This window comes from Rhincodon typus, chromosome 19, assembly GCF_021869965.1.
Source record: "Rhincodon typus isolate 14 chromosome 19, sRhiTyp1.1, whole genome shotgun sequence".
Taxonomy (NCBI): domain Eukaryota; kingdom Metazoa; phylum Chordata; class Chondrichthyes; order Orectolobiformes; family Rhincodontidae; genus Rhincodon; species Rhincodon typus.
The window spans coordinates 39,604,753-39,628,983 of record NC_063350.1 but is presented as its reverse complement, the minus strand read 5'-3'; the positions used below and the strand labels follow the sequence as shown (position 1 = coordinate 39,628,983).

Sequence of the window (24,231 nt, the reverse complement as noted above, 5' to 3'; positions counted from 1 at the left end):
TTAATATATATATGTAAATCCTTGAATTCCTTTGAAGTCATTGTCCTGAGACAACTAAAGATTTTATCAGTGTAAAGAAGAGATGACATTTTAGGTCAGACAATGCATGTTAGGTGTGAGGCCTTGTTTAGAATCTGTTTGTGTTTCGATTTGGAGTCAGACTGGTTTTTTTTCTAAAGTAGGAATTTATAAAAAACCACATTTGACTGACTGTCTATAAATTGTGTGCTTTTTTGACTCCAAACCTGAAGAACGAACCCAGTTCAGTACCAGCACCTCCACGTCAGGATTAACAGTCAGCAATGATACCACGAGGCCAGTGCATCATCTGACCCTTCGATACCCCATTGGACATTGCACTATATAGACTGTCCCAAAACATAATAATCTTACAAAACCTCATGTTCATAACGGCATTATATAAATAGCTTTTCTTTACTCATTCATAGGTGGCTTTAGATTTTAGATTTTGATTTAGATTTAGATTTTTACGTTTAGTTATGTCTGGTTAGGCCAGCATTTATAATGCACAGGGCAGTTAAGACTAAACCACGTTACCATATGTTCCCAGAATATTAGACTGGAGTTCTGCATTGTTTCTCTATTGATATTATGACTACACCAGCATCTCCCCAGATTAATTAGAGTTTTTGTTTTGTTCACTCATGGGCATTACTGGTTGGGCCAGCATTTATTGCCATTCCTTAGCTGTCCTTGAGAATGTGGTAGTGAGCTGCTTTCTCGAACTGCTGCAATCTATCTGTTGTGGGGAAACCCACAAAATCATTAGGGATGGAATTCCAAGATACAGATAAAGTGATACTGAAGAAACAGGGATATATTTCGGATTAAAGATGATAAGTAGCTTGGAGTGAAACTTGTTGATGGTGATGTTTCCATGTATGTGCTGTTTTTTCGATGGTCATTAGGAATGGATTAGGAAGGTAGTGTCTAAGAAGCCTTGGAAAATTTCTGCATTGCATCTTGTAGATGCTACACATTGCTGCTTTTGAGCATCAGTGGTGGAGGGGGTAAATGTTTGTGATTGAGGTGCCTATTAAGTGGGCTGCTTTTTCTGGATGGTGTCAAACTTCTTGTGCTGTTGGAGTTGCATGCCAGGCATATGAAGACTATTTCATCACACGCTGGCTTTTTTCTTGTGGATGGTGGACAGGCTTTGGTGAAGTGGGGGTGAGCTACTCATTGAAGAATCCCAAGCCTCTGACTGCTCTTGTAGCCACTGTATTTATATGGCTACTCTAGTTCAATTTCTGGTCAGTAGTAATTCCCAGGATGATGATAGTGGGGAATTCAGAGATGGTAATGTCATTGATCATTGAGGTGATGGTTAGAGTCTCTTTTGTTGGATAGAGATGGTCATTATCTGGCACTTTTGCAACGTGCATGTTACTTACCGCTTGTCAGTCAAAATCTGGATATTGTCTAGTCTTGCTGCATTTGGACATGGACTGCTTCAATATCTGAGGAGCTGTGAATGGTGCTGCACATTGTGCAAAGATCAGCAAACATTCTCACCACTGTTCCCTCTAAACTGTGTAGCTGTGTGTGCATGCAGCTACTCCAATGTTCCACGCACTGCAATTGAGGTTAGCATACCTGTCACACATTGACTTTCAGGTTCAGAAATTTCTGCCAAGTATAGGCCTTGGAGGCCTGTGTGACTGGTAAGAAAGTATAGGGAACGCTGTTTCCTACTTTGGATCTTCTGATGGATGCAAGGTGATTGATGAAGCAGCTGAAGATGGTTGAGTTTAGGACACTTCTCTGAGGAACTCCTGCAGAAGTGTCCCGTAGCTGAGTTGACTGACCTCCAACAACTACAACCACCTGCTTTTGCGCAGGTATGACTCCAATCAGTGGAGGGTTTTCCTCATGATTATCACTGATTGCAATTTTGCTAAGGATCCACAACTAGTCAAATGTGGCCTTGATGTCAATGGCAGTTGCTCTCACCTCAGCTCTGGAATTCAGCTCTTTTGTCCACCTGTGAACGAAGGCTGTAATGTGGTCTGGAGCTGAGTGATCCTGGCAGGACCCAAACTGAGTGTCACTGAGCAGGTTATTGCTGAGCAGGTGCTGCTTGATAGCACTGTTGATGACACCTTCCATCACTTTACTGATAATCGAGAGTAGACTGATGGGACAGTAATTTGCCAGGTTGGATTTGTCCTGACTTTTATTTGTGGACAAATCTGGCCAATTTTCCACATTATCAAGGAGATGCCAGTCTCACAACTATACTAGAACATCTTGGCTTGTAGTATGGCAAGTTCTGGAGCAGTAGGCTTCAGGAGAGTTGTCAGAAGGTTGTCAAGTCACACAGCCTTTGCTGTATCCAGTACCTCCAGCCTTTTTTTGATATCATGCGAATCAAAATGAATCAAATTGCCTGAAGAGTGGCATCTGTGATGCTGGCATGAGGAGGGTGAAATAGATCATTGTACTTTTGGCTAAGGATTGTTACAAGTGCTTCATCCATTTGCATAAATGAGCTGGGCTCCTCCATTACTAAGGATGGGGCTATTTGTGGAGCATCCTCCTCCAATAGATTGTTTAGCTGCCCGCCACCATTCATAACTACTTGTGGCAGGACTACAGAGCCTTAGATCTGATCCATTGGTTGTAGAATCACTTAGCTGTGTCTCTCACTTGCTCTTTACTCTGTTTGGTACACAAGTAGTCCCGTTTTGTAGCTTCACCAGGTTCGGTATGATTTTCAGTATGCTTGGTACAGATTCTGGCATACTCTCCTGCATTCTTCATTAGAGAAACCACCACTGAAAGATACTAATTAAGCTGTTTTTCTCTTGTTGGAAATATCAATAGGATCTGTGAATGTAACTAGGCATTAATTCACAGAATACAAATTGGAGACAGAGTCCTTATCATTCATTTTGCTAAAACTTCTGAATTATAATTGCAACAGGTGATCAAATTATCAAACAGTTTCAGGGAGCTAATTATAAACAGAAATTTACATCCATGTTACATTTCACATGGATACATATGTTTACAACCATCGTCTTATTGGAATTATAATGATAACTGTGCTCTCGTCTTATCCTAGAAAACTCCAAAACACTCTTAAACTCAGCCACTCAGGTGGTATTACTGCTTAAGCATTGGAGTGTGGTCACAAGTATTTCATCCTCATCGGGTTAGATATTGCTTATATCTGTCATTGAAATACAGCACAAAAATAGTGCAATAAAACTTGATTTAATTATCAAAACAACTTAACAGGTTTGTCAAAACTACACTTGACGAACACTGTGTAAGCGCCTGGATTGTGTTGAGCCATGTAAAGCAGAATCCCTAGATTCCCTGTGCTGATTTAAGTAGCATCAATTTATGTAGCAATTAAGTTGACTCTGAGACTCTTGGAGAAGGAAGGAATAATTCAGCTCAGGTTCCTGCTATCATCATCATGATGGATCTGGCTCAACTGTCATTACAGATTCCAGCATTGGCAGTTTTTACTATCTCTGTCATTACAGTTGCCAAGTTGTTCTTACTAAGTTAAATAGTGTACATGGTACACGGAATGATGTAGTTTTGAAAATATGTTTTCATTAATAAAAATTGTAAACACTGTATGGCCAAGTAATGTAAACAGTAGTGTGTTTGCCTCCCAGTCAGAAGGCATGGGTTCAAATCTAGATCTATCTGTTACTTAAACACCTATAATTTAATTTAGAGATGTTTCATAGCTTGAGGTGAGCTGGTGGTTGAAGAAGCAAGTATTTTATTTCAGGGATAAGAAAAATGGTGTTTCTGTGATGTTATTTCTGAATCATACCTCCTGCTAGTTGATCTCAATGGCATCAATGACAGTCATAAAGGAAGTCAACAATAACTACTGTTTCCTCCTACAGTAAAATGATGCAAGATGATAAATGGCCTCTCCAAGAGAAAATTAGAGGAAAAATAGCACTTAATGTGAAATAAATTCTGCTATTGCATGAACATTTTCTATGAGTATGTTGATAGTTTAATATAATTATTGTACAGTATGTAAAATATTAAATGCAGCACCACCAAGAAGGGACTCATTTGAATGGAGAGCAATTCCTGGCATCAGAGTTGCAGTCATCTTTTACCCTAGTTTCCTGTGACCGAAGCTCTCTGCTGGATTCATAGGATCGCAGAATGTACATTATACAACTAACTCACCTTTCGAACTGCACTGACCTGTGGTATTTCCTTGATGGTCTAAATGAAGAAAAATAAACCAAAATGAATTAATCATTTAATAGGACTTTATGTTGTAAAATGTATAATTCCTTTCAGAAATGTTATATCTGGAGCAATGTACAATGACCACTGCACAGAACAGGAATCTTTTTAAACATCACAGTTCTGAACAGAGCCTTCTAACAGCAGAAATAAGACAATTACATGCAAAATTGAACATTCAATGTATACATTCCCAATTATAATTTTGTTCATCAACAGCTGTATTTTACACTTCTCTTCACCTCTATGTAAAATGAAATGAATTTCGATCGTACTCATATGAGCTTAATAATATCCTCACCTTTTTCAGATTTATTTATGCCATAGTACTTGAGATATATGCAACATTTTGACTTAATTTTAACCATTACATAGAGGGATAATTTATGCAGCTCTAGTCAGGATGTCACACTCAAATGTCAGAAACACGCCTGTAACATTAGTGCCTTTGAAGTAAACCTACATTCTTTTTAAAAATGCATTCATCATTACTATAATTCCTTTCTTTCTTCTTAAGTATTAACTTGTACTGATAAGTGATTTGCTAGTTTCCAGTTGGCAGCTTGTTCTACTTATGTAGTTAAACTATTTGATTGCATTCTGGTTAGTAAATGGATATCATTAGTTAAAGTTGTTTGGAATGGAAATTTGGATTTGAGTACACAGACTGCTACAAGTACATGAGAATTGATCCAAATTCAAATTGTCATTAAGTATGTAAGTATCTTGTCCAATTATGGTATGAATAATTATTTCATTCTACATTTCAGGAGATCAACACAAAAAAGGGGAGATCATCATAGTTCCTGATAAGCATTATTATATATTCTTAAACAAAATATATTCAAAGTAATCAAATTTCTGCATTGACACTGACCTTTTGCTTAAATAGCTTTCCAAATGGACTTTGTGTTGGTGTCTTTTCTAGTTTTACTTTATCAACAGATTCTGCATCATTTGTCTTGGGTATCTCCTGATCTGCTGCTTTTTGTTCTGGTTTGTGGGATTTGGCTGCTGCTTCTTTCTGTTCAACATTTACTTTTCTCTGCAATAAAGAAATACTGTCACATTTGTACGTGATTACTCACTAAATCAAGCTGACTGATATAATCAAATCTCCCTTAACATACTTTTAATTAAATACTCTACTCCCATTTGTACAGTCAGCCCATTGAGTCTGCATTAGTCAAAAACAAGCACCTAACTAGTCTAATCCCATTTTCCAGCAGTCAGCCCAATTAATTTGTCAGTCTTTTGGTTAATACCTTTTCCGGCACATTTTCCCTGGTCATGGTGAATATTATAAGTTCCTTTTCCCTCCTTTCCACATCTCGATGTTTAAGCATCTTTGGGAAATTTTCCACATCTTCTACAGTGAAGATGGACTTGCGATACTTAAATATTTATTCAACTCACCTCCCCCCAACAACACTATTTCCTTCTTTTCCATTATCAATGCCTCAGACTCACTACAAAATGAATGCAAGCTTTGGTTACTCTTTTCCTTTTTAATTTTTGGAGCAACACTTACTATTTTTGTATTTCTGCCTAGTTTTCTAACAGCCTGCACTTCCTCCATTTTTTATTCATTCTTTACTGCTTCTGGCCAATATTATGATTACATTTAATGTTTGCAGAATTACATAGTGTTTCTTTAAATTTTATACTATCCTTAACTGCCTTATTGAGCCACAGATCCTGCGACCTTCTCTAAGAGATTTTCTTTCTGGCTGGTGTAAACATTTTCCTAAAAGTTATTAAATATCTCCTCCAAAGTCTGCCACTGCATTTCCAAGGTCCTATGTTTCAAACCAGTTTCCCAGTTTATTTTAGCTGGCTCTGCTTTCATCTTATAACGACCTTCATTCAGATTTAAAATGTTAATCAAAGACCCCTTCAAACTAAATATGAAATTCTATCATGTTATTTTTCTGTCACCCAGGTGCTCCTTTAGCATGAGTTTGTTGATCATCCTGGCACATTTATCATCACCACATCTAAAATAGTCTGTTCTCTATTTCTCTAGAATATTCTGTTATAAAAAATTGAGTGGAATAAGTATGAATTAATTTTCTAGAGTCTCTTTGCCAATCTGATTCACCCAATAAATCTACATGTGGATTAAAGTTATCTATGATTATTGCGGCATCTTTCTTATGTGCCCCCTTTATTTCTTCCTCTATACCCTGTCGTACACAGTATAACTACTAGTTATGGGTCTATACACCAGATCACAAGTAACCTCTTATCTTCCCTATTATTTTATCTCTACCCAAACTGACTCTACACCTTGGTCTTCTGAGCTCAGGTCATTGTTGCGGCTATTGCTTGTCAGTCTGCAAGCCACTGCTGCCACCCGTGCTGAGACGGTGCAGTACACAACCATGTTTTCTGAACTATAGCTGCTCAAGATCAGCTTGAGAGCTATTTGCAGTCTCCTCCATTGAATGCCAGCAGCCTTCCACCAGCCACATTGCAGCTTCTGCAACAGCACTATATAATAGGTACTGGTACACAGATGACAGACATCAAGGAAATGTAAAGGAGCGATTGAATTATTTTCCATATAACACCTTGTGATTTCATTTATAAATTTTTTTTGAAATGCTTATTTCTTTGGTGGCTTAACTTTTGCATGGTGGACAAGCAGATGCTTTGATAGGTCAGTGGCATAAGAAAGTAAGACTATTAGGATGTAAAGAACAGAGTTGTAGTGATTTATAATGCACTCAAGTTAGCTCTCCACAGATAGTGTGGACAGAAAGGCGCTCTGTTGTTTGTCTGCTGCTTCTCAATTTGTTCTTTGTCTTCTTCCTCTTTCTGCTTCTGCTCCTTAGTTGCTTACTTACTAGCTGGTGGCAAGATGATACATGGTATAAAGAAACAAAGAGGGGAAGGGGAAATAAGGAAGAGATTCACCTTGTCATCTGATAGCTGCGGTGAGTCAAGTTCTGTCCTGGAAGAAGACTTTGTTGGTGTGACCTATAATGAAAATTACAGATTACATATGGACAACTCCAATGTAATTGAGCAAAACATGATAAAGACAAGGATGGAAGCTTCAACAGCAGATGGACTGTGGCACGGACTGAAGTTGGTTACAGGGATGATAATATGTGGTCTTCATGATGGACAGAATAAGTGAAATAGAAATAATAAAGACAATACTGAGTTTGCAATGGCAACCATAAACTGATATTTCCAGGTTTCCCATTTCACCTTAAACAAACAGGCTTTCCTGCATCAAGTGACTCATGAGGCTGACAAACACTTGCTTATGTTTGTTCCCAAGGCCAGTCTTCCTTGGAACACATTAGCCAGGAAGAGTCCACTTCAAGCATGGTTAATCATGAAACTTTCCTGCTCTTACAGACAGCAATAGGCATATTGAAAGGGTCTGCAGGATCAATTTGTTTGACCATGTTACAAATGCACCTGCTGTGACCATCAAGTCCTTAAGTGGGACTTTAACTAGGAGATCTGGCTACACAACCACTGAATCACTCCTCAGCCTCCGCTCTTCCAAAGGCAGTAAACCAAGTTGAATCAATTTTTCCTCACAGTTAATGTTCTCCATTCCTGGCAACACCCTCCTAAATCTCCTCTGTACCCTCTCAAGATTTCTAAGCATAAATTTGGAAGTCTACCTTAAAAAAAATAGTAACAGAATAGAACTGAACTTGCATTGAAATTTATGCAGATTGTTCTTGGGATTCCTAAAATGATCTTACGTTCCTTATGCATCAGCAAGATGTTCCTGACCGCAGAAACAAACACAATAACCTGTCATCGCTTACTAGCGTTTTGAAGAAATTCATGACCGACTTATCGTCTGCAGATGTCTCTGCTTTATTATCCTTCTCAGATTCCTTGAGGTTTTCAGATGATTTTGAAGTTGAATTTTGAGATGCTTTGTTACCATATGGTGATGTTGGATGATCCTTGTTGTCGTCACCAGTTTCCTGAAATGTACAATTGAGAATAAATTTGAATTGTGTGGTACGAATTTATATATTTATAATTTACCAGGAGACATCCCAGGTAGTAGGTTTGTGGTATTATCACATTTACATCAGGCTGCTGCTTAGTTGTTACTTTTTAAAATTAGAATACAATTTGTATGCTAGTGCTTGTGGAACAAAATTTCACAAATCTGTTTGTTCTACTGTGAAAATTATAACTGATTTGCTTTGATAACTCAAGACATATTTTTACCTTGTATGGATTTTAAGGCTGAGAATATGAAGCAAGATAGTTGGTAAAATGCAGCAACTTCTTTTCGATTCATACGTGGGTCGAGGGCGTCATCAGTCAGGCCAGCATTTATTGCCCGTTCCCAATTGCCAGAAGTTAGTTAAGAGCCAACCACATTGCTGTGGGTCTGGAGTCACATGTAGGCCAGACCATGTCACATATAGGCGGTTTCCTTCCTTAAAAGATATTAGTGAACCAGATGGGTTTTTCCCCAACAATCAATAATGGATTCATGGTCATCAGTAGATTCTTAATTGCAGATGTTTATTGAATTCAAATTCCACTATTTGCCGTGGCAGTGTTCGAACCTGGGTCCCCAGAACATTACCTAGGTCTCAAGGTTAGCATTCAGTGATAATTCCACAAGGTCATTGCCTCTGATAGTTAATAATGCTGGCCACGGTTTAGTTATATATGGAGGTAATCTTGCACTCTGGTAGTGAGACAGACAGATTTGTGCGAAGAATTTGTAGCACGTCATGTAGCACTGCTTTGTAGTCTACATTGATTGGCCAGGAGCAAATATCATCATTGGTGGATGTGGAATCCCGTGGATTTTTAATTCATATCACTGAGGAAGTCTGCATGGGGGTGCTGTACAGGTAAGGGTCTGCAACACTGTCTGCTCCCAAAGAATTTATAGAAAACAACATTCTTCAAACACTTTTTTGCCCCTCCTATAGCTCTGGGGGATGGGAGCAGGGTAGGAAGTTAGTGGAATGGGACATATAGCTTTGGATTTTTCCCATAACTATGGGAGGACTGCTGGAATCTGGCAATATCAATTTGGGATTGCTGTGGAATGAGGAGCTGTGCTTTGACAAAGTAGGAGGCAGGAGTCATGTTTGGCTTGTCAGCAATACCTAATTTCACAGTTAAAGGAGGGTGAGTGCATGGCTCTGACCACACAGATTGAGGGGAATTGAATGTACCTGAGAAATTGTTTCCTACTTTTTGAAGGACTTGTATAAACAATCAATACGGTATTTTGTGATTATTTCTGGGACAGTTTTCTCTGTCTCACATATAAGTACAGCTGAAAGAAAATCAATCTAACTACTGCCAACAGTCAAAACATAAGTAGCAATTAAAGCATTTCAAAATCTACTATTTTTAAGCTGGTGAGAAAGTTAACTGAAGAAAGAAATTCTAAGGCAGGTTCCCAGTGTCCCTCTCTGTTGAGCCGGAAGGAGATTATACCTTAAGGAAAATGGAACTTCAACACTCAGTCAACAGTTGTGTCACAAGTTTGGTGAGTGCATTGAATTCTGGGTAGCCGGAATTACTCCAGGAATAGGAAGAACCTGCGTAAATGAGAGTCACAAAGAATACCAAGATGCAAAGTGTATGCTATGCTCTACGGACTGGTACCATCTTTGTACAGTTATAGAGTTAGAGAAACATACTCTTTGGTCCCACTTGTCCATGCAGACCAGATATTCTAAATTAATCTAGTTCCACTTGCCAGCATTTGGCCCATATCCCTCTAAACCCTTCCTATTTATATCTTGTACAGATGCCTTTTAAATGTTGTAATTGTACCAGTCTCCACTACTTCCTCTGGCAGTTCATTCCCTACACACACCAGCCTCTGTGTGAAAAAGTTGCCCCTTAGGTCCCTTTTAAATCTTTCCCCTCTCACCTTAAATCCATGCCCTATAGTTTTGGACTCCCCTGTCCTGGGGAAAAAACCTTGGCTATTCACCCTATCCATGCCCCTCATGATTTTACAAACTTCTATAAGCCTCAGATGTTCCAGGGAAAATAGCTCCAGCCTATTCAGCCTCTCCCTATAGCTCAAACCCTCCAAATGTGGCAACATTCTTGTAAATCTTTTGTGAACCCTTTCAAGTTTAACAACATCATTCCTATATCAGGGAGACCAGAGTTGAACACAATATTCCAAAAGTGGCCTAACCAATGTCCTGTACAGCTGCAACATGATCTCCCATTTCCTGTACTCGATGCACTGGCCAATAAAGGTAAGCGTACCAAATGCCTTCTTCACTATCCTGTCTATCTGTGACTCCACTTTGAAGCAACTATGAACTTGCACTCCAAGGTCTCGTTGTTTGGCTACATTCCCCAGGACCTTACCATTAAGAGTTTTAGTCCTGCACTGATTTCCCCTACTAAAATGCAGTCCCTCACATTTATTTAAGTTAAACTCCATCTTCTCCAACCTTAACAGCCCATTGAAAGATAAGGCCAAGTTTCTGGATCATTTTTGTTGTGTCAAGAGCAGCATTTGTGGCCCTATAAAATTCCATTCATCACAGCACATGACAGTCCCTTTAACTACTCCAGGTCAGCTGGGAAATGCAAAGGTGGCTTGAATATTCCAGCTTTCCCAAACCAAGAGGCTTGTTTTGGGTGTGTGAGCAGTCCACTTATAAAATCCAAAAAAAGGCTAAGCCAGAAGAACAGCTGGTGCGCTCCAACTTCTTTGCCAATCTCACTGATGTAAGCAATCATTTCAATGCTCTGAGTATAATTCAGGGTCTGCTGAACCTAATTTAAAGTACCCTCCATCTGACAGAAATCAGAATATGAGGTGCAGCTAAAATGAGGGGAAGAATTTATTCTTTTCGACACTACTATTCCACCCACTTGAAATAGAACAGTTCCTACTATCTCTGAAATAGAACCTACTCTTTTGAGCAGGTGAGCAGGACACTGGATCCTAGCAGGTAGGGAGTTTATAGACTGAGATGTTATCAGGACCTGCACTGCCTAAGTATGTAGATAGTGATGGCCAAAGCTGTTGGGAGGCGGATCAAGGGTCAAATGCCGTAGGTTTTTAATTGTTTTATTTAGGTTTCCTTTTAGGATGGGCTTGTAATCTTCACTGCCTCACCGAGAACCTGGGGAAAATACAGTGAATCCCTTTGCACGCTCAGCAACACTCCACCTGTTGTTCTGATCATTAACATAGCAGAGCCTGCAGATTGAACCTGAGATTCTTTAGTCATTCATACATCACTATCACATCAGGAAGGCTATGGCCTAGTGGTATTATCACTTGACCATTAATCCAGAAACCCTGGTTTCTGAGGACCCCCACCATGGCACATGATGGGATTTGAATTCAATTAAAAGTCTGGGATTAAAAGTCCAATGGCCATCATGAAACCATCATTGCTTGTCAGAAAATCTTATCTCATTCACCCATCTCCTTTAGGGAAGGAAATCGGCCATCCTTACCCAGTCTGACCTACGTGTGACTCACAGAGTCATAGAGGTCTACAGCTTGAAAACAGACCCTTCGCCCAACTTTCCCATGCCGTCCAGTTTCCACAATTTAAACCAATCCCCATTTGCCTGCATTTGATCCATATCCCTTCATACCAATCCCAACCGTGTACCTGTCTAAACGTTTTTTAAAGAGAAGATTGTACTCGCTTCCACCACTACCCAGTAGCCCAATCCAGACACGCACCACGCTCTGTGTGAAACAGTTGCCCCTCTGGACCCTTTTGTTCCTCTCTCATCTCACTTTAAACCTATGTCCTCTAGGCCCACAACAATGTAATTGACTCTCAACTGCCCTCTGGGCAAATTTGATATAAAGAAAAGTACTGGCCTGGCCAGTGGTATCCATGTACCGTGAATGAATAAATAAAAAGACTCTCTACCTATCACTAGACAAATGGAAAAGTAATTTTAATCTATTTAATGCAAAAATGTACCTGCTTTGAGATTCTGCCAAAGACTATTCTATAATAAATGAGCTTGCAACTGGTACTTTACATTCCAGAACCAAGCAAATTATACTTAAGAAGTTATTACCAAGAAGCTTGTCAAAACCAATTTAAAGTCAGGTGAACGTAAAGAACAGGAGTATTTCACTTGGTTCCACAGACATACCTGGGCCCATTACTGGCCTATGCTCAATGCTCTCTCTATTCAACACAAACCCAAGTGGCAGCATGGAGGCCGGATGATTGTCAAACTCCAGCAGGGGATCTGTAAATTGTCAGTGGCATTCAAGTGTTGTAAAAAAGCTGAAAATGGCTTGCGATTCATGGCAACAGGCTTAGTCAGATAACAGATTCCAGTTCCATCATCTGGAATTCTAAAGATCCAAAATCAGCTCTCAAATAACGGAAACCAAAAACTCAAAGCATGTCAGCTGGACTGCTTCTGGTATATCTCACCCTGACCCGTAAGGTGCTAGCATCTGTCCAATGTCAGCCTGCTGATCCCTCCACAATCTTGTTATCATGTCAGCACATCTCTTCCAACTGTCACCAGAGGCTACCCTGAGAGAACAAGAGTAGCAAAGAGGAAGAGAGTTAAGGAGGAGAAATCAAGGACCCCTTCACTCCATGTGGGCTGTTCAGAAGCAAATACTCAGACTCTCGTTTCCATCAAAATCTCATTCTCCAAGTTGTTCCACAATTTCCCAACTATCAATTTGTCTCCCATATCCCATCACAGCATCCTCCAGTCTAAGTACTGAAATTAAAGTTGAATAATAATCACTTGGTAACACAGAACTTCAACATCACGAAAAAGTGACTGGATGCTCGCAACTGTTCATCTTGGAAATAAGGATTGAAACGCAAGAAACCTAATTTAGAAAAGAAGTGACAACAGATACTGTGAGGAAAGAGGGTGCTGACTGGTTGGACTATGGTTGGCCTGGAGATACAGCCAGAATTGTTAGCTGTTATATTAACTAGTAAAATTCAAAACAGGCAAGTCAACACTGATTGTCAGTATATTGCCATGAGGATGGATTTTTTCCATAGCCTTGTCTCAGCAATAATGGTGCAGGGCCTTTGACAAAGAACGGGGCTTTGTTTGTGAATAAATGTACATTTTGTCATGTGCAATTGCATCACACTGTGAACGCAACCTTCAATTAGATTTTAGTGTATTTTGTAACACAATCAGATTTATTTAGTAAACATTGTCTTCCCCATATGTCCTCTCTCCAGAAATATCCTAGAGAGTGCAAGGTAAATTCCTGTTATCCTTCTCCACTGGCTTCTTAAACTCCTTTTCTTTGTACCGTCCTTCCTTACTTTCAACAATGCGAGAACTACTCCTGGAAACCTTTGTCACTCACAGAGAGACCACCTTCGCTGCTTCATCCCCCACTTCTCTTCGCTCTTCAGTTGAAAATCCCAAAGGGTTCTCTCATCCTAACCATGAACTCTCAGATATCTCCAAATCATGCACTTTGCACAACACCACCATTCACATTTTTGATCTTATTCCAGGAAACTGCTGATAAAGCAACTACTTTTCTTGGATCTGTCATTGTAAATGATTGCCTTTACTTGGGCACTGAATCATGAGCCTTTAAACTGGAAACTAGCAATAAAGATATTAATTAGCAAAATAATTTAACCCACCATCTCTCAAAATACGAAATGCCTCAAACACCTTTTGGAGTGGGGACCCGTTGTGAGCCAAAAATAGAAAGGGCTTGAAAGAACAATAATAATTGATAAAATGGTTTATAAATATATATTACATATATAAAATATAAACCTTAGAAAAATATGCATTCATGCTGTGATGTTCAGAAGTATGTACAAAAGCAAATTCAAACCTTTTGCAATGAGTTTCGATATAGACAGCGTACTCAGGTGCCCTCCTGTTATACCATAGATAAACAAACATATTTTGCACTTGGTTATAAAGAAGCAACGTTTAAATTTCAATGATCTTAGTGTTCACACTCCATGAGGAATTTGAAACATAATACTTTCAGTTCTGCTGAAAGAAGAAAAACAAATTACGAGGGAGAAAGCTGGAAAATACTATTATTGTTTTATGGCCTTTGGAAAATAAACTGTAAATTGATGCAGTGTTGAACTTTGAGTGAACAGCAATGTCATATTAAAATGAATCATTTATTGTTACTGAAATACTAGCTTCTAGCACGGGATAATGAGGTGCTTGTGTCAGCACTAGCAGATGTTTTGAAAAGAACTTGCAGTATAATGGAGAATGCCAGTGCTAGGATTAACACAAAGCTTTTCTTACTGAACCAACAGATACTTTATTATACAAAGCATTCTAAAAATGATCACAATTTATTTTACACCTCCCTTCTCTGCTTGTGTTGTTACTTCCTAAACTGTCATGATACCTCAAAGCAATTTTTTTGTTTCAAAAAGTTACAGTTTATTGGGTCTCTCTTGCTGATGCTTCTGAATAAAGATCTGTTTGAGTAACAATTGATGCAAACTTCTATGTATGTTTACTCTTGCTTAAAATGCATGCAGATAGTAAAGTTGTGTTGTCTAAATTGAAGGTCAAAAATAAGTTGCTCAAAAGCAGCCCAAAGAAAGGATTGTATACATGTTGTGTTCGCAAGTTATGACTACAAATCCAATATTTCTAAATGTTTTGACAGTAACTTGGCAAACATAAACCCATTGACTCCTCATTTATTGTTGCTTTAAATTGACCACCTTAGGGAAAGCTTTCATGACTGTATCTCATCAAATCTCATTCAGTGAAGACTGCAATGAAAAACATAGATACATATGGGATACCAGAATTCTGTAAACAATAGTGGTTACCGATTATGAACAGTGTATAGCTTCTGGTTTTATTTACTGACATTGTCTTCAGGATTTTGGGCTGAATTCATCTGCTGACACTGTGTGTGGGATTTTCATGTCAGAGATGGGAACGTGGAGGTGGGGCAAATTCTGCCGTCCCAATCCAATCTCTTTCACTAGGCGGTTGGGATATTGGATCTTCCTGGCGAAAGGTCCCACTTTGTGCTGGAAGTGGGTCTGACGGTTTTTCAAAAGTTCCAATCATTATCAGTGCTGGCAACAGGCTCGAACCTCGATTGCTGAGCACATTAAAGTGAAGATATCAGTCTCCTGGGCTCTCTGCACATGGCCAGCAAAATTGATGCCTGATCAAAATCTGACTTTTCTACAGATTTATCCCTTGATGTTATCCTGTCCTTTACTGACCTTCTTCAATATTAACTTGTCCCCAACATCTTAAGCCTCTAAAACTCTCCTGTATCTTGACTTTCAGGAAATTATCTGACATTTTGTCTGATGTCCACGATCCATCTCACCACTGTTCAGGTGGCAAGGTCACAAAGTGAAAGTCCTGCCAGACTGATCTGAGGCCTTCCAATAGCAGCAGGCAAACTCCATGCTCCACTCCCCCACTCCCTGGTCCTGCTCCCTCACCTCACTCTCCTGACTTTCTTGCCCTGCATCTCACAAAAAAGCTCACAAAAAGTGCTTGGAAATATTCTTTTCATCTCTTGGACAAATACTGAGAAATCTACAGTGCTACTCAAGAGTAATCCATAGACAAATTCCCTACCTCCTGCCAGAGCTTTGTGTTGCAATTGACAAGTTAACAGTTAGTGGAAGTATCTAGTGTGAACTTCAACTGAAACAAAGATATGATTCTGGACTCACATCTGTTCAAATCCTGGTATCTACTTGAGGAATTTAAACATCTTCACATAATAGCGTGACTGTCTGTAATAGCTGCAATATTAATCTTTTTGGTGGGTGCATTTAATACAGCACCATCACAATAGATTCTTGCTGAATATTCCATGCAAAGGATCTTGTTTAATGATAAGTTAAACTTGAAACAGAGGAATTAAAACTCCTACAGCAGCCAGGTGATGGAGGAGGAAGGTAAATATTTGGATGGATGACCAGTGAGATGTTGGTGCTATTTACCACCTAAAGCTGAGAGAAAATGTATCAACAGGTTTGTCGAAGACTCACTTGGTAGAATTACAACAAGGCTATAAAATGGGTGATAACAGACCACTAGACTATTATTGCCTCAGCCAGTTTTCCTTTGGAAATGGAACTTAAATGTTTTGTCTATTATATCAATATAGTCCCATTCATCCACCCAATAATATCTAAGGCAGGTCTGAGATTTTTACAGGAGTACAAAAGGGAACAGCAGTTACCATTGTCTGTGATTGTAGGGAACTTTAAGTGACACCTAATTAGTCCCTGTTGAGAATTTCCATTGTTGTCTTCTCTAAGGGCATAGAATCTTCACTTTGGAATCACAGACTCCATTCTCCCCATCCTCCCAATCCAGCAGAAGCCAGTAACTCCTGCTGGACCCTTTCCACATCAGACTCATAATTCTGCCTCAGCTGAGCCCCACACACCCATAGCCCACATGCTTTAGGCTAAATCTAGGCACTAAGCAGATGAGTATGAGAAATGGGTATGGGTGACCGCTTTTAAAAGGAGGTAGGCAGCCAATTTATTCCAAGGCTCAGTTATGAGCTTTTTAATAGTGCACGCCGCATCTTGGTGCCTGTGGATCAATTTCTGCCATGTGAAGAATCTGCCAGCTAAATAGATGTTGCCCACAGCCACAGCGCCGAAGAAAGTTTAGTGAAACTAATAAAGGGAATGAAGCAGTGAATAGTTTCCCATGGGGGTTTCAATTCCAGCCCCAGCCTTTTGAAAGTGCGATAAGATCATAAGACCATAAGAAACAGGAACAGGACTAGGGTTAGGGTAAAGGCAGCTTCGAGCCTGCACTACCATTCAATAGGCTCATGGCTGATCTGATGTTCCTCACTTCCACTTTCCTGCCCTTTCCCCTTAACCCTTGGTTCCCATACTGATCAAGAATCTGTATATCTCAGCCTTAAGCACACATAAGGACTCTGTACCCAAAAGCTCTCTGTGGCAAGGAGTTCCAAAGACTCACAACCCTCTGAGCGAAGACATTTCTCCTCATCTCAGTCTTAAATTGGGGCCCCTTAATTCTGAGACTACACCACACAGTGTAGCATAAAACCACACAGATCAAAAGACAGATTCAATTTCTCTTCAACACTCTGCTAGCTGACCTCAGCTGCTGGATTGCTATGATTGGCCCCTGTGCACATAAACAAAAGAAAGAAAAAAGATTAGCTAGGCTTCTACTCCTGATCATTATCCAGTAGCTCCAAATGGAAAATATGCAAGTATATTCATTGACTGAGGACAGGATTGGCTCAGCTGTGATTGCTTACATGGTCAGGGGCTTGGGATTGATATTCACATTTAGCTTCATGTTTAGAGAGTACCTACATGGATGAGAAACCAGGTGGCTGCGGTTTCTTGTGGTAACCATTCACGTGTGAATAGATGTTCATTTAAACATTTACATTACTTCCAAATCAGTTTGTATTAACTGTATTACTTAATGATCCAGGTACGCTAACTCATAATCAAAATATTTTAAATATGGTACGGCTTATTCCAAGGAAGATAATAAATCCAACAGAATAGATTTTTCAATCTAATTTATTTCTTAAAGTATCAATGCAAAATATGTCACAAAAATTATATCAATTATAAATAGTAGGTAGAAGTTCATTTTTGCAAAGTGTGAAAGGAGTATTGTGATTCACCATTTAATGCACTCCCATTAATAAATTTATTGCATCATCTTCAACAAAACTGTACAGTCACACATTATTTGTGTCTGTTGAAGTTAATCAATATGGTACAGCTGATCCTTTATTTGAAGAAAAGAATTTTTACCTCTATGATATTAATGAATTCTCTGAACAGGGACAAGTAGTTCAAATATGTTATCGCTCTATTACACAGTGTTTAACTTAAAACAACTGCAATTTGAATTATGGATCATATGATTTAAAACGGTCTCCAAGGATACCTAAACTGTGACTATTTTTATGATATGTAGTATGTTTAAACTGTTCTGGTGTAATATATTTTCTTCCACTGTTTGTACAGCAGTTTATAATGACCAACTAGTACTTTTAATACAAGGCAGCATTATGTATTGCTATTCAGCATCTCAAAGCAAAGCTGTAAATTGAAGGAAAAAAGTAAAATTTGGAAAATGTCACATAGTGGTCTGACTTGCCTTGTATACCTGAAAATGGAACTCAGTATACCTTGTATGTTCCTTTCCCAGTTTTATTGGCTTGTACAATTTTTTCTCTCTGTTTAGTACTCTGGGCTTGCTTCCAATAAGGTCTACATGACAAATTATCATCCCTTACTCTGTCTTAATGCAAATCCATGAATGTCCGCTGCCACTTAAAACTGGGCTCTGAAATAGTTGATCAAGAACTGATCATTTCAAAAGTACGAGTGCAATCTTAACAGTGCTACAAATAAATCCATAAATATTTATTCATTTAGCCCATTGTGCATACATCTATTCCAAAAATCCAACATTAAACCTACTGCTCTGATCTTCCCAGTATAACCTAATATCTTCCTTTGTATTGAAATGGAAAACTAGGTTAGTAGTTTGATTACGGAAATATTTTGAGTTGCTGTCCAGTTTATTACTGATTTTGGTTTATACCATTCAGATCTTGAGTGACATGGACAGTGTCGAGTAATGTGGGGATATACAGTGAAAATGAATTAAAAATTGAGATCTCGATGAGTTCAGAATTTCACTAAAATGTGGCAACTACCATGTTTCCATACATTTCCATCTCATTAATAGCCTAACACCCCTCATTTTCATGAAGCTTCTTATTCTCCTCTCCTTTCCACATACACTAGACACTGCTGATTTAACATGAAATTCAGAATGGTTACTGGTGGCAGCAGCTTGTTTCTTCAGGCCTTCAAGCAAATCTGTCTTCACCACAACATCCAAGAATTTTCCATGGCCTCAGTCCTCCTCCACCCTTCAGTCAAGCGATTCAGCATCAGCTAACCATGAGTCTCAATACATCATTATATCTGCTCTTGGGCTGCCTCTCATACCACTTCAGACCTTTAATTTAGAGCTTAGGGACACATATTATTTACACACTTCTGCTAGGCGCATTTGTACGTGGACACAAAAACATCTACACAGAATGTATCTTATCACTCTTAGGTTTATTTCTTAGCTCTCATTGACTCTCACTTGAAGGCTGCCAGTCTCTGTGACTTAATTTTTTTTAGCTTTTAGTGAGAGGTAAGCAGCTTTCCGCAGTTCAGAGCGCTGTGCAGTTGAACATATTGCAGTACAGCACCATGTTACATCAATGTCAGAGCTACACCTTGTGCCAACAGTTCATGCAGCACACACACTTAGTAAATGGCCATCTGTGTCCTTATGGTGGTGGTTGGAAAGGTAGTCAAGGAGGATTTTTTGATTTTCTCAGGGGATATGGGCTTCTCTGGCTAGTTCAGCAAAAATTGTCCATTCCTAATTGCCCTACAGAAGGTGGTGGTGAGCTGATTTTTGAACTTCTGTGATCCATTTGGTGTAGGTACACCCATAATGCCGTTAGAGAGGGAGTTCCAGGTTTTTGACACAGCGACACTGAAGGAACAGCAATATATTCCCAAGTCAGGATGATGAGTAGGTTGGAAAGGAATTTGCTGGGTGGTGGTGTACTCCTGTATCCACTGCCTTCCTACTTCTGGTATTGGTTGTGGGTTTGGAAGATACTGCCTAAGGAGCCTTGGTAAATTTCTTAATGGTACACAGTGCTGTTCATGTGTGTCAGTGGTGGCGGGAGTGATTGTTTGTGGATGTGGTGCCGCTCAAGTGGGCTGCTTTGCTCAGGATGGTGTCAAGCCTCTCGAGTGCTGTTAGAGCGGCACCCATTCAGGCAAGTGGGGAGTATTCCATCCCATCTTGCCTTGTAGATGGTGCACATTCTTTGGGGAGTCAAGGGGAAAGTTAGTTCCTGCAGCATTCCTAGCCTCTGACCTGTTCATGTTGTAAATTAAGTATTTACATAGCTAGTCCAGTTATGTTTTTGTTCAATGGTAACCCCCAGGATGTTGATGGTGAGCCTCCAGTGGTAGAAATGTGATTGAATGTCAAGGGGTGATGTGTAGATTGCATCTTGTAGCCTCCAGTGGTAGAAGTGTGATTGAATGTCAAGGGGTGATGTGTAGATTGCATCTTGTTGGAGATGGCCATTTCCTTATGGCGCAGTAGTACTGTGAGCCAGGAGGCTTGGTTTTGTGCCCCTAACTGTTCTAGAGGTATCTCAATGATATTTTTGAACTGGTTGATTCAAAAATATCCACCCTGAAGAACTCTTGCAGAGATGACCTGGAGCTGAACAACCACAGCTTTCTTTCTTTGTACTATGTATGACACATACCAACTGAAGGTTTTCCCCTGATTTCCATTAACTCTAGTTTTACTAAGGCTCCTGAATGCCACTCTCAGTCAAATGCAGCCTTCATTGCAATAGCAGTCACTCTTAGCTCACATCTGGGATTCAGCTCTTTTGTCCATCTTTGAAGGAAGGCAGTATCTGATCAGGAGCTGAGTGGCCCTGATTGGAGCCCAAATTGAGCATCAGTGAGTAGGTTATTGCTAAGCAAGTGCTGTCTGATATTACTGTTGATAACCCCTTTCATCACTTAAAAGATCATTAGGAATAGAGTGATGGGCACTAATTGGATCAGTTAGATTTGTCCTGCTTTTTTCTTTAAACAGGATATAACCAGGCAATTTTCTACTTTGTCAGGTAGATGTCAGTGTTGTAACTGTACTGGATCATTTTGGCTAGGGTTGCAGTAAGGTCTGGATCGTAAGTCTTCAGTTCTATTGCTGGAATGTTGTCAGGGCCCATATGCTTTGCCGTATCCAGTGCCTCCAACTGTTTCTTTGTATCACTTGTGGTGAGTTGAATTGGCTGAAGAGTGGCATCTGTAATGCTGGGGACTTGAGAGGAGGCTGAGATGGATCTTCTACTCGGCACTTTTGGCTGAAGATTATTGCAAGTGCTTGAGCCTCAACTTTTGCACTGATGTCCTCAGCTCCCCCATCATTTGGAATGGGTATTTGTGGAGCCACCTCCTCCTCCAGTGGCTGGTTTAATTGTCCGCCACCATTCATGCCTGGTATGACAGAACTGCAGAGCTTAGACCTGATCCATTGGGTGTGGAATTGCTTAGCTGTATCCATCACTTACTTCTTATATTGGTTGACATTCAAATGGACAAATGAAAAAGCAGTAATGGGGAACAAAAATTCGGTGGAGGAACTGAATAAGTATTTGTGTCAGTCTTCATGGTGGAAGACACGAGTAATATCCCAAAAATTCAAGAGAGTTGGGTGGCAGAGGTGAGCTTGTTGGCCATCACCAAGGAGCAGGTCCTAGAAAAACTGAAAGGTGTGATGATGAATAAGTCACCAGGACCAGATGGACTACACCCTGCAATTCTGAAGGAGATAGCTGAAGAGATAGTGGAGGCGTTAGTGGTGATCTTTCAGGAATCACTGGACTCAGGGAAGCTCCCAAAGGACTGGAAAATGGCTAATGTAATCCCGCCCCCCACCCCCGACCTGTTTGAGAAGGGAGTAAGGCAAAAGACAGGAAATTACAGGCTGATAAGCCTGACTTTGATTGTTGGGGATCAAAGGTCACAGGGAGAAAGCAGGAGAATGGGGTTGAGAAACTTATCAGCCATGATTGAATGGCAGAGCAGACTCAATGGGCCAAATGGCCTAATTTCCGCTCTATGTCTTATAGTCTTATGGTCCTGTGTTGTAACTTTCCCAAGTTCACATCTAATTTTTAGGTATGTCTAGTGCTGCTCCTGACATGTTCTTCTGTATTCTTCACTGAAATACGACTGATCCACTGGCTTAATGGCAATGGCAGAGTTTGGAATATGCCGGGCCATGAATTGCAGACTATGTTTCAGAACAGTTCAGCTGCTGGTGATGACCCATAGCATCTCATGAGTGCTCAGTTTTGACTCCCAGATCTGTTTGAAATCTATGCCATTTAGCATCATGATAATGCTACACAACACAATCGAAGGTATCCTCAATGTGAAGAAGGGACTTTTATCTCCACAAGGAGGGTGCAGTCATCACTCTTACTGATACTGTCAAGGACAGATGTATCTGCAGCAAGCAGACTGTTGACGGCAAGATCAATTTTTTTTTGTCCCTTTTGTGTGTTCCCTCACTACCTGCTGCAGCCAGTAGCTATGTCCTTTTCAACTTGGCCAACTCAGTTAGTGGAGGTACTGCTGAGTGACTCATAGTAATGGACATTGACGTCCTCAGAACACACCTGGTGCCATTGTCACCCTTAGTACATCTTCATAAGGGGCGTCAACATCAAGAAGTATTGATTCATCAGTTGAGAATTGTGGAACATGATAGTCAGAAGAATGTTTCCTTGCCCATTTTTGACCTGATGCAATGAGATGTCATGGGATCCAAAGTTAATGTTGTGGATTCCCAGGGCAACCCCCTTCTAGCTATATACCACCGTGCCACCACCTCTGCAGAGTCTATCCCATCATGGGATAGGATAGACCTAGGGATAGAGATGGTTCTGAGAGAGGGTCACTGGGCTCAAAATTTTAACTCTGATTTCTCTCCACAGATGCTGCCAGACTTGGTGAATTTCTCCAGCAATTTCTGTGTTTGTTTATTTCAGATCTCCAGTATACACAGGTTTTTGTTTTATATTATTATGGTGATGGTGGTGCCTGGAATATGATTTGGTAGGTATGATTCCATGAGTATGGTGTGTCATGCAGTTGCTTGACTAGGTTGTGAGATAGCTTCTCCCCACATTTGCCCAGCCTCCAGATATTAGTGAGGAGGACTTTGTAGGATCTGAGTTTGCCATTGTTGGTTCCAGTGCGTAGGTAGATTCCAAGTGATTCATTGGACAGCTGTTGGCAGTTTTAATACAAATGAATGACAAGCTAGGCTTTTTCAAAAAGCAGATAATAGTCCAGCACTTTGTTGTGGGTCTGGAGTCACATGAAGGCCAGATTGGGTAAGAACAGCAGGTTTTCCCTCCCTAAAGGGCATTTAGTGAGCCAGATCGGTATTTACGACAATTGACAATAGGTTCAGTGTCATTTTTAGAGTTCTAGTTCCAGATTTTTGAAAAAAGTTCAAATTCTACCATCGGACATGGTGGCATTCAAAGCCAAGTCCCTGGAGCATGACTCGACTCTCTGAATTTCAGAATGCCATTGCCTCCCCCAGTAAGTCAGGAGATAATGTACTGCCACAGTCAGTCAAGGGGCTTGTCCAGTTCCATTCAGGCGTTTGGGAACAGTCGGTCAGGTGCTTGGTCCCACCAGAGTCCAGGGTTCATGTCTGTGCAGTCCTGGTTATGGCCCACAATTAGTCCTGCAGGTAAAGAGCAACAGTTCCAGACATGACCAGTATGTCAACTGAGGCGCTGTGGGATCATCCGGGGGTTGGCCCAATTTCTCCCGCAAAAAAGGAGGGACTAATTATGATGAAGAGCAGTTACTGGTCATATGTGAGCAGGACAGGCAGTGACACGGCCCAGTGACTAAATAGGAAGCAAAGATAAGTATTTTGAGGGCATAAGGTAGGTTAGAATGATGAGTGTACATGATGCATGCAATTGTGAGAGTTTAGTCCATAAGTGATGGCGATGTGTGTATGCAGTGGCAGAGTTGAACTGACAGCTCTGTGAGCATGTGATAATAGAAGGAAGTTGGTGGCATGTACGTTAGCAAAGCATTTCAGCCAGGACACTGCACCGACCTGGGCCATTATCTTAGTACAGGCTGGTCGAGTCTGGTGACATGGCCTCCTTTACTAGAGAGCACTGCTTTCCTCTTCGCCAGTCCGTCCTGTAGTATCTCTAGGTACCTGTTGCTGAACTGAGGAGCTAACATGCTTATCTTGGACCTGTCCTTGGGGATAATGGAGCAGGAACACAATGCGAAAGTCAGTCGCTGGCCTGCAGTTTCTGAAGTGCTGTGGAGTTGGGGTTTAAATATCGTACAAGTG

The 24,231-nt window shown here is 40.2% G+C and overlaps 1 protein-coding gene across 1 annotated transcript in view; it reads right to left on the bottom strand.

The window, feature by feature from the left end:
• The window catches only part of LOC109910915 (brain enriched myelin associated protein 1), a 94,992-nt gene that overhangs the window by 15,584 nt on the left and 55,177 nt on the right, over positions 1–24,231 (bottom strand). The window contains exons 6-9 of the mRNA XM_048608581.1: positions 8,055–8,219; positions 7,177–7,239; positions 5,135–5,302; positions 4,213–4,233 (exon numbers count right to left, since the gene is read on the bottom strand). Coding sequence (XP_048464538.1) covers positions 4,213–4,233; positions 5,135–5,302; positions 7,177–7,239; positions 8,055–8,219 — 417 coding nt within the window. The remainder of the gene's footprint in view (positions 1–4,212; positions 4,234–5,134; positions 5,303–7,176; positions 7,240–8,054; positions 8,220–24,231) is intronic.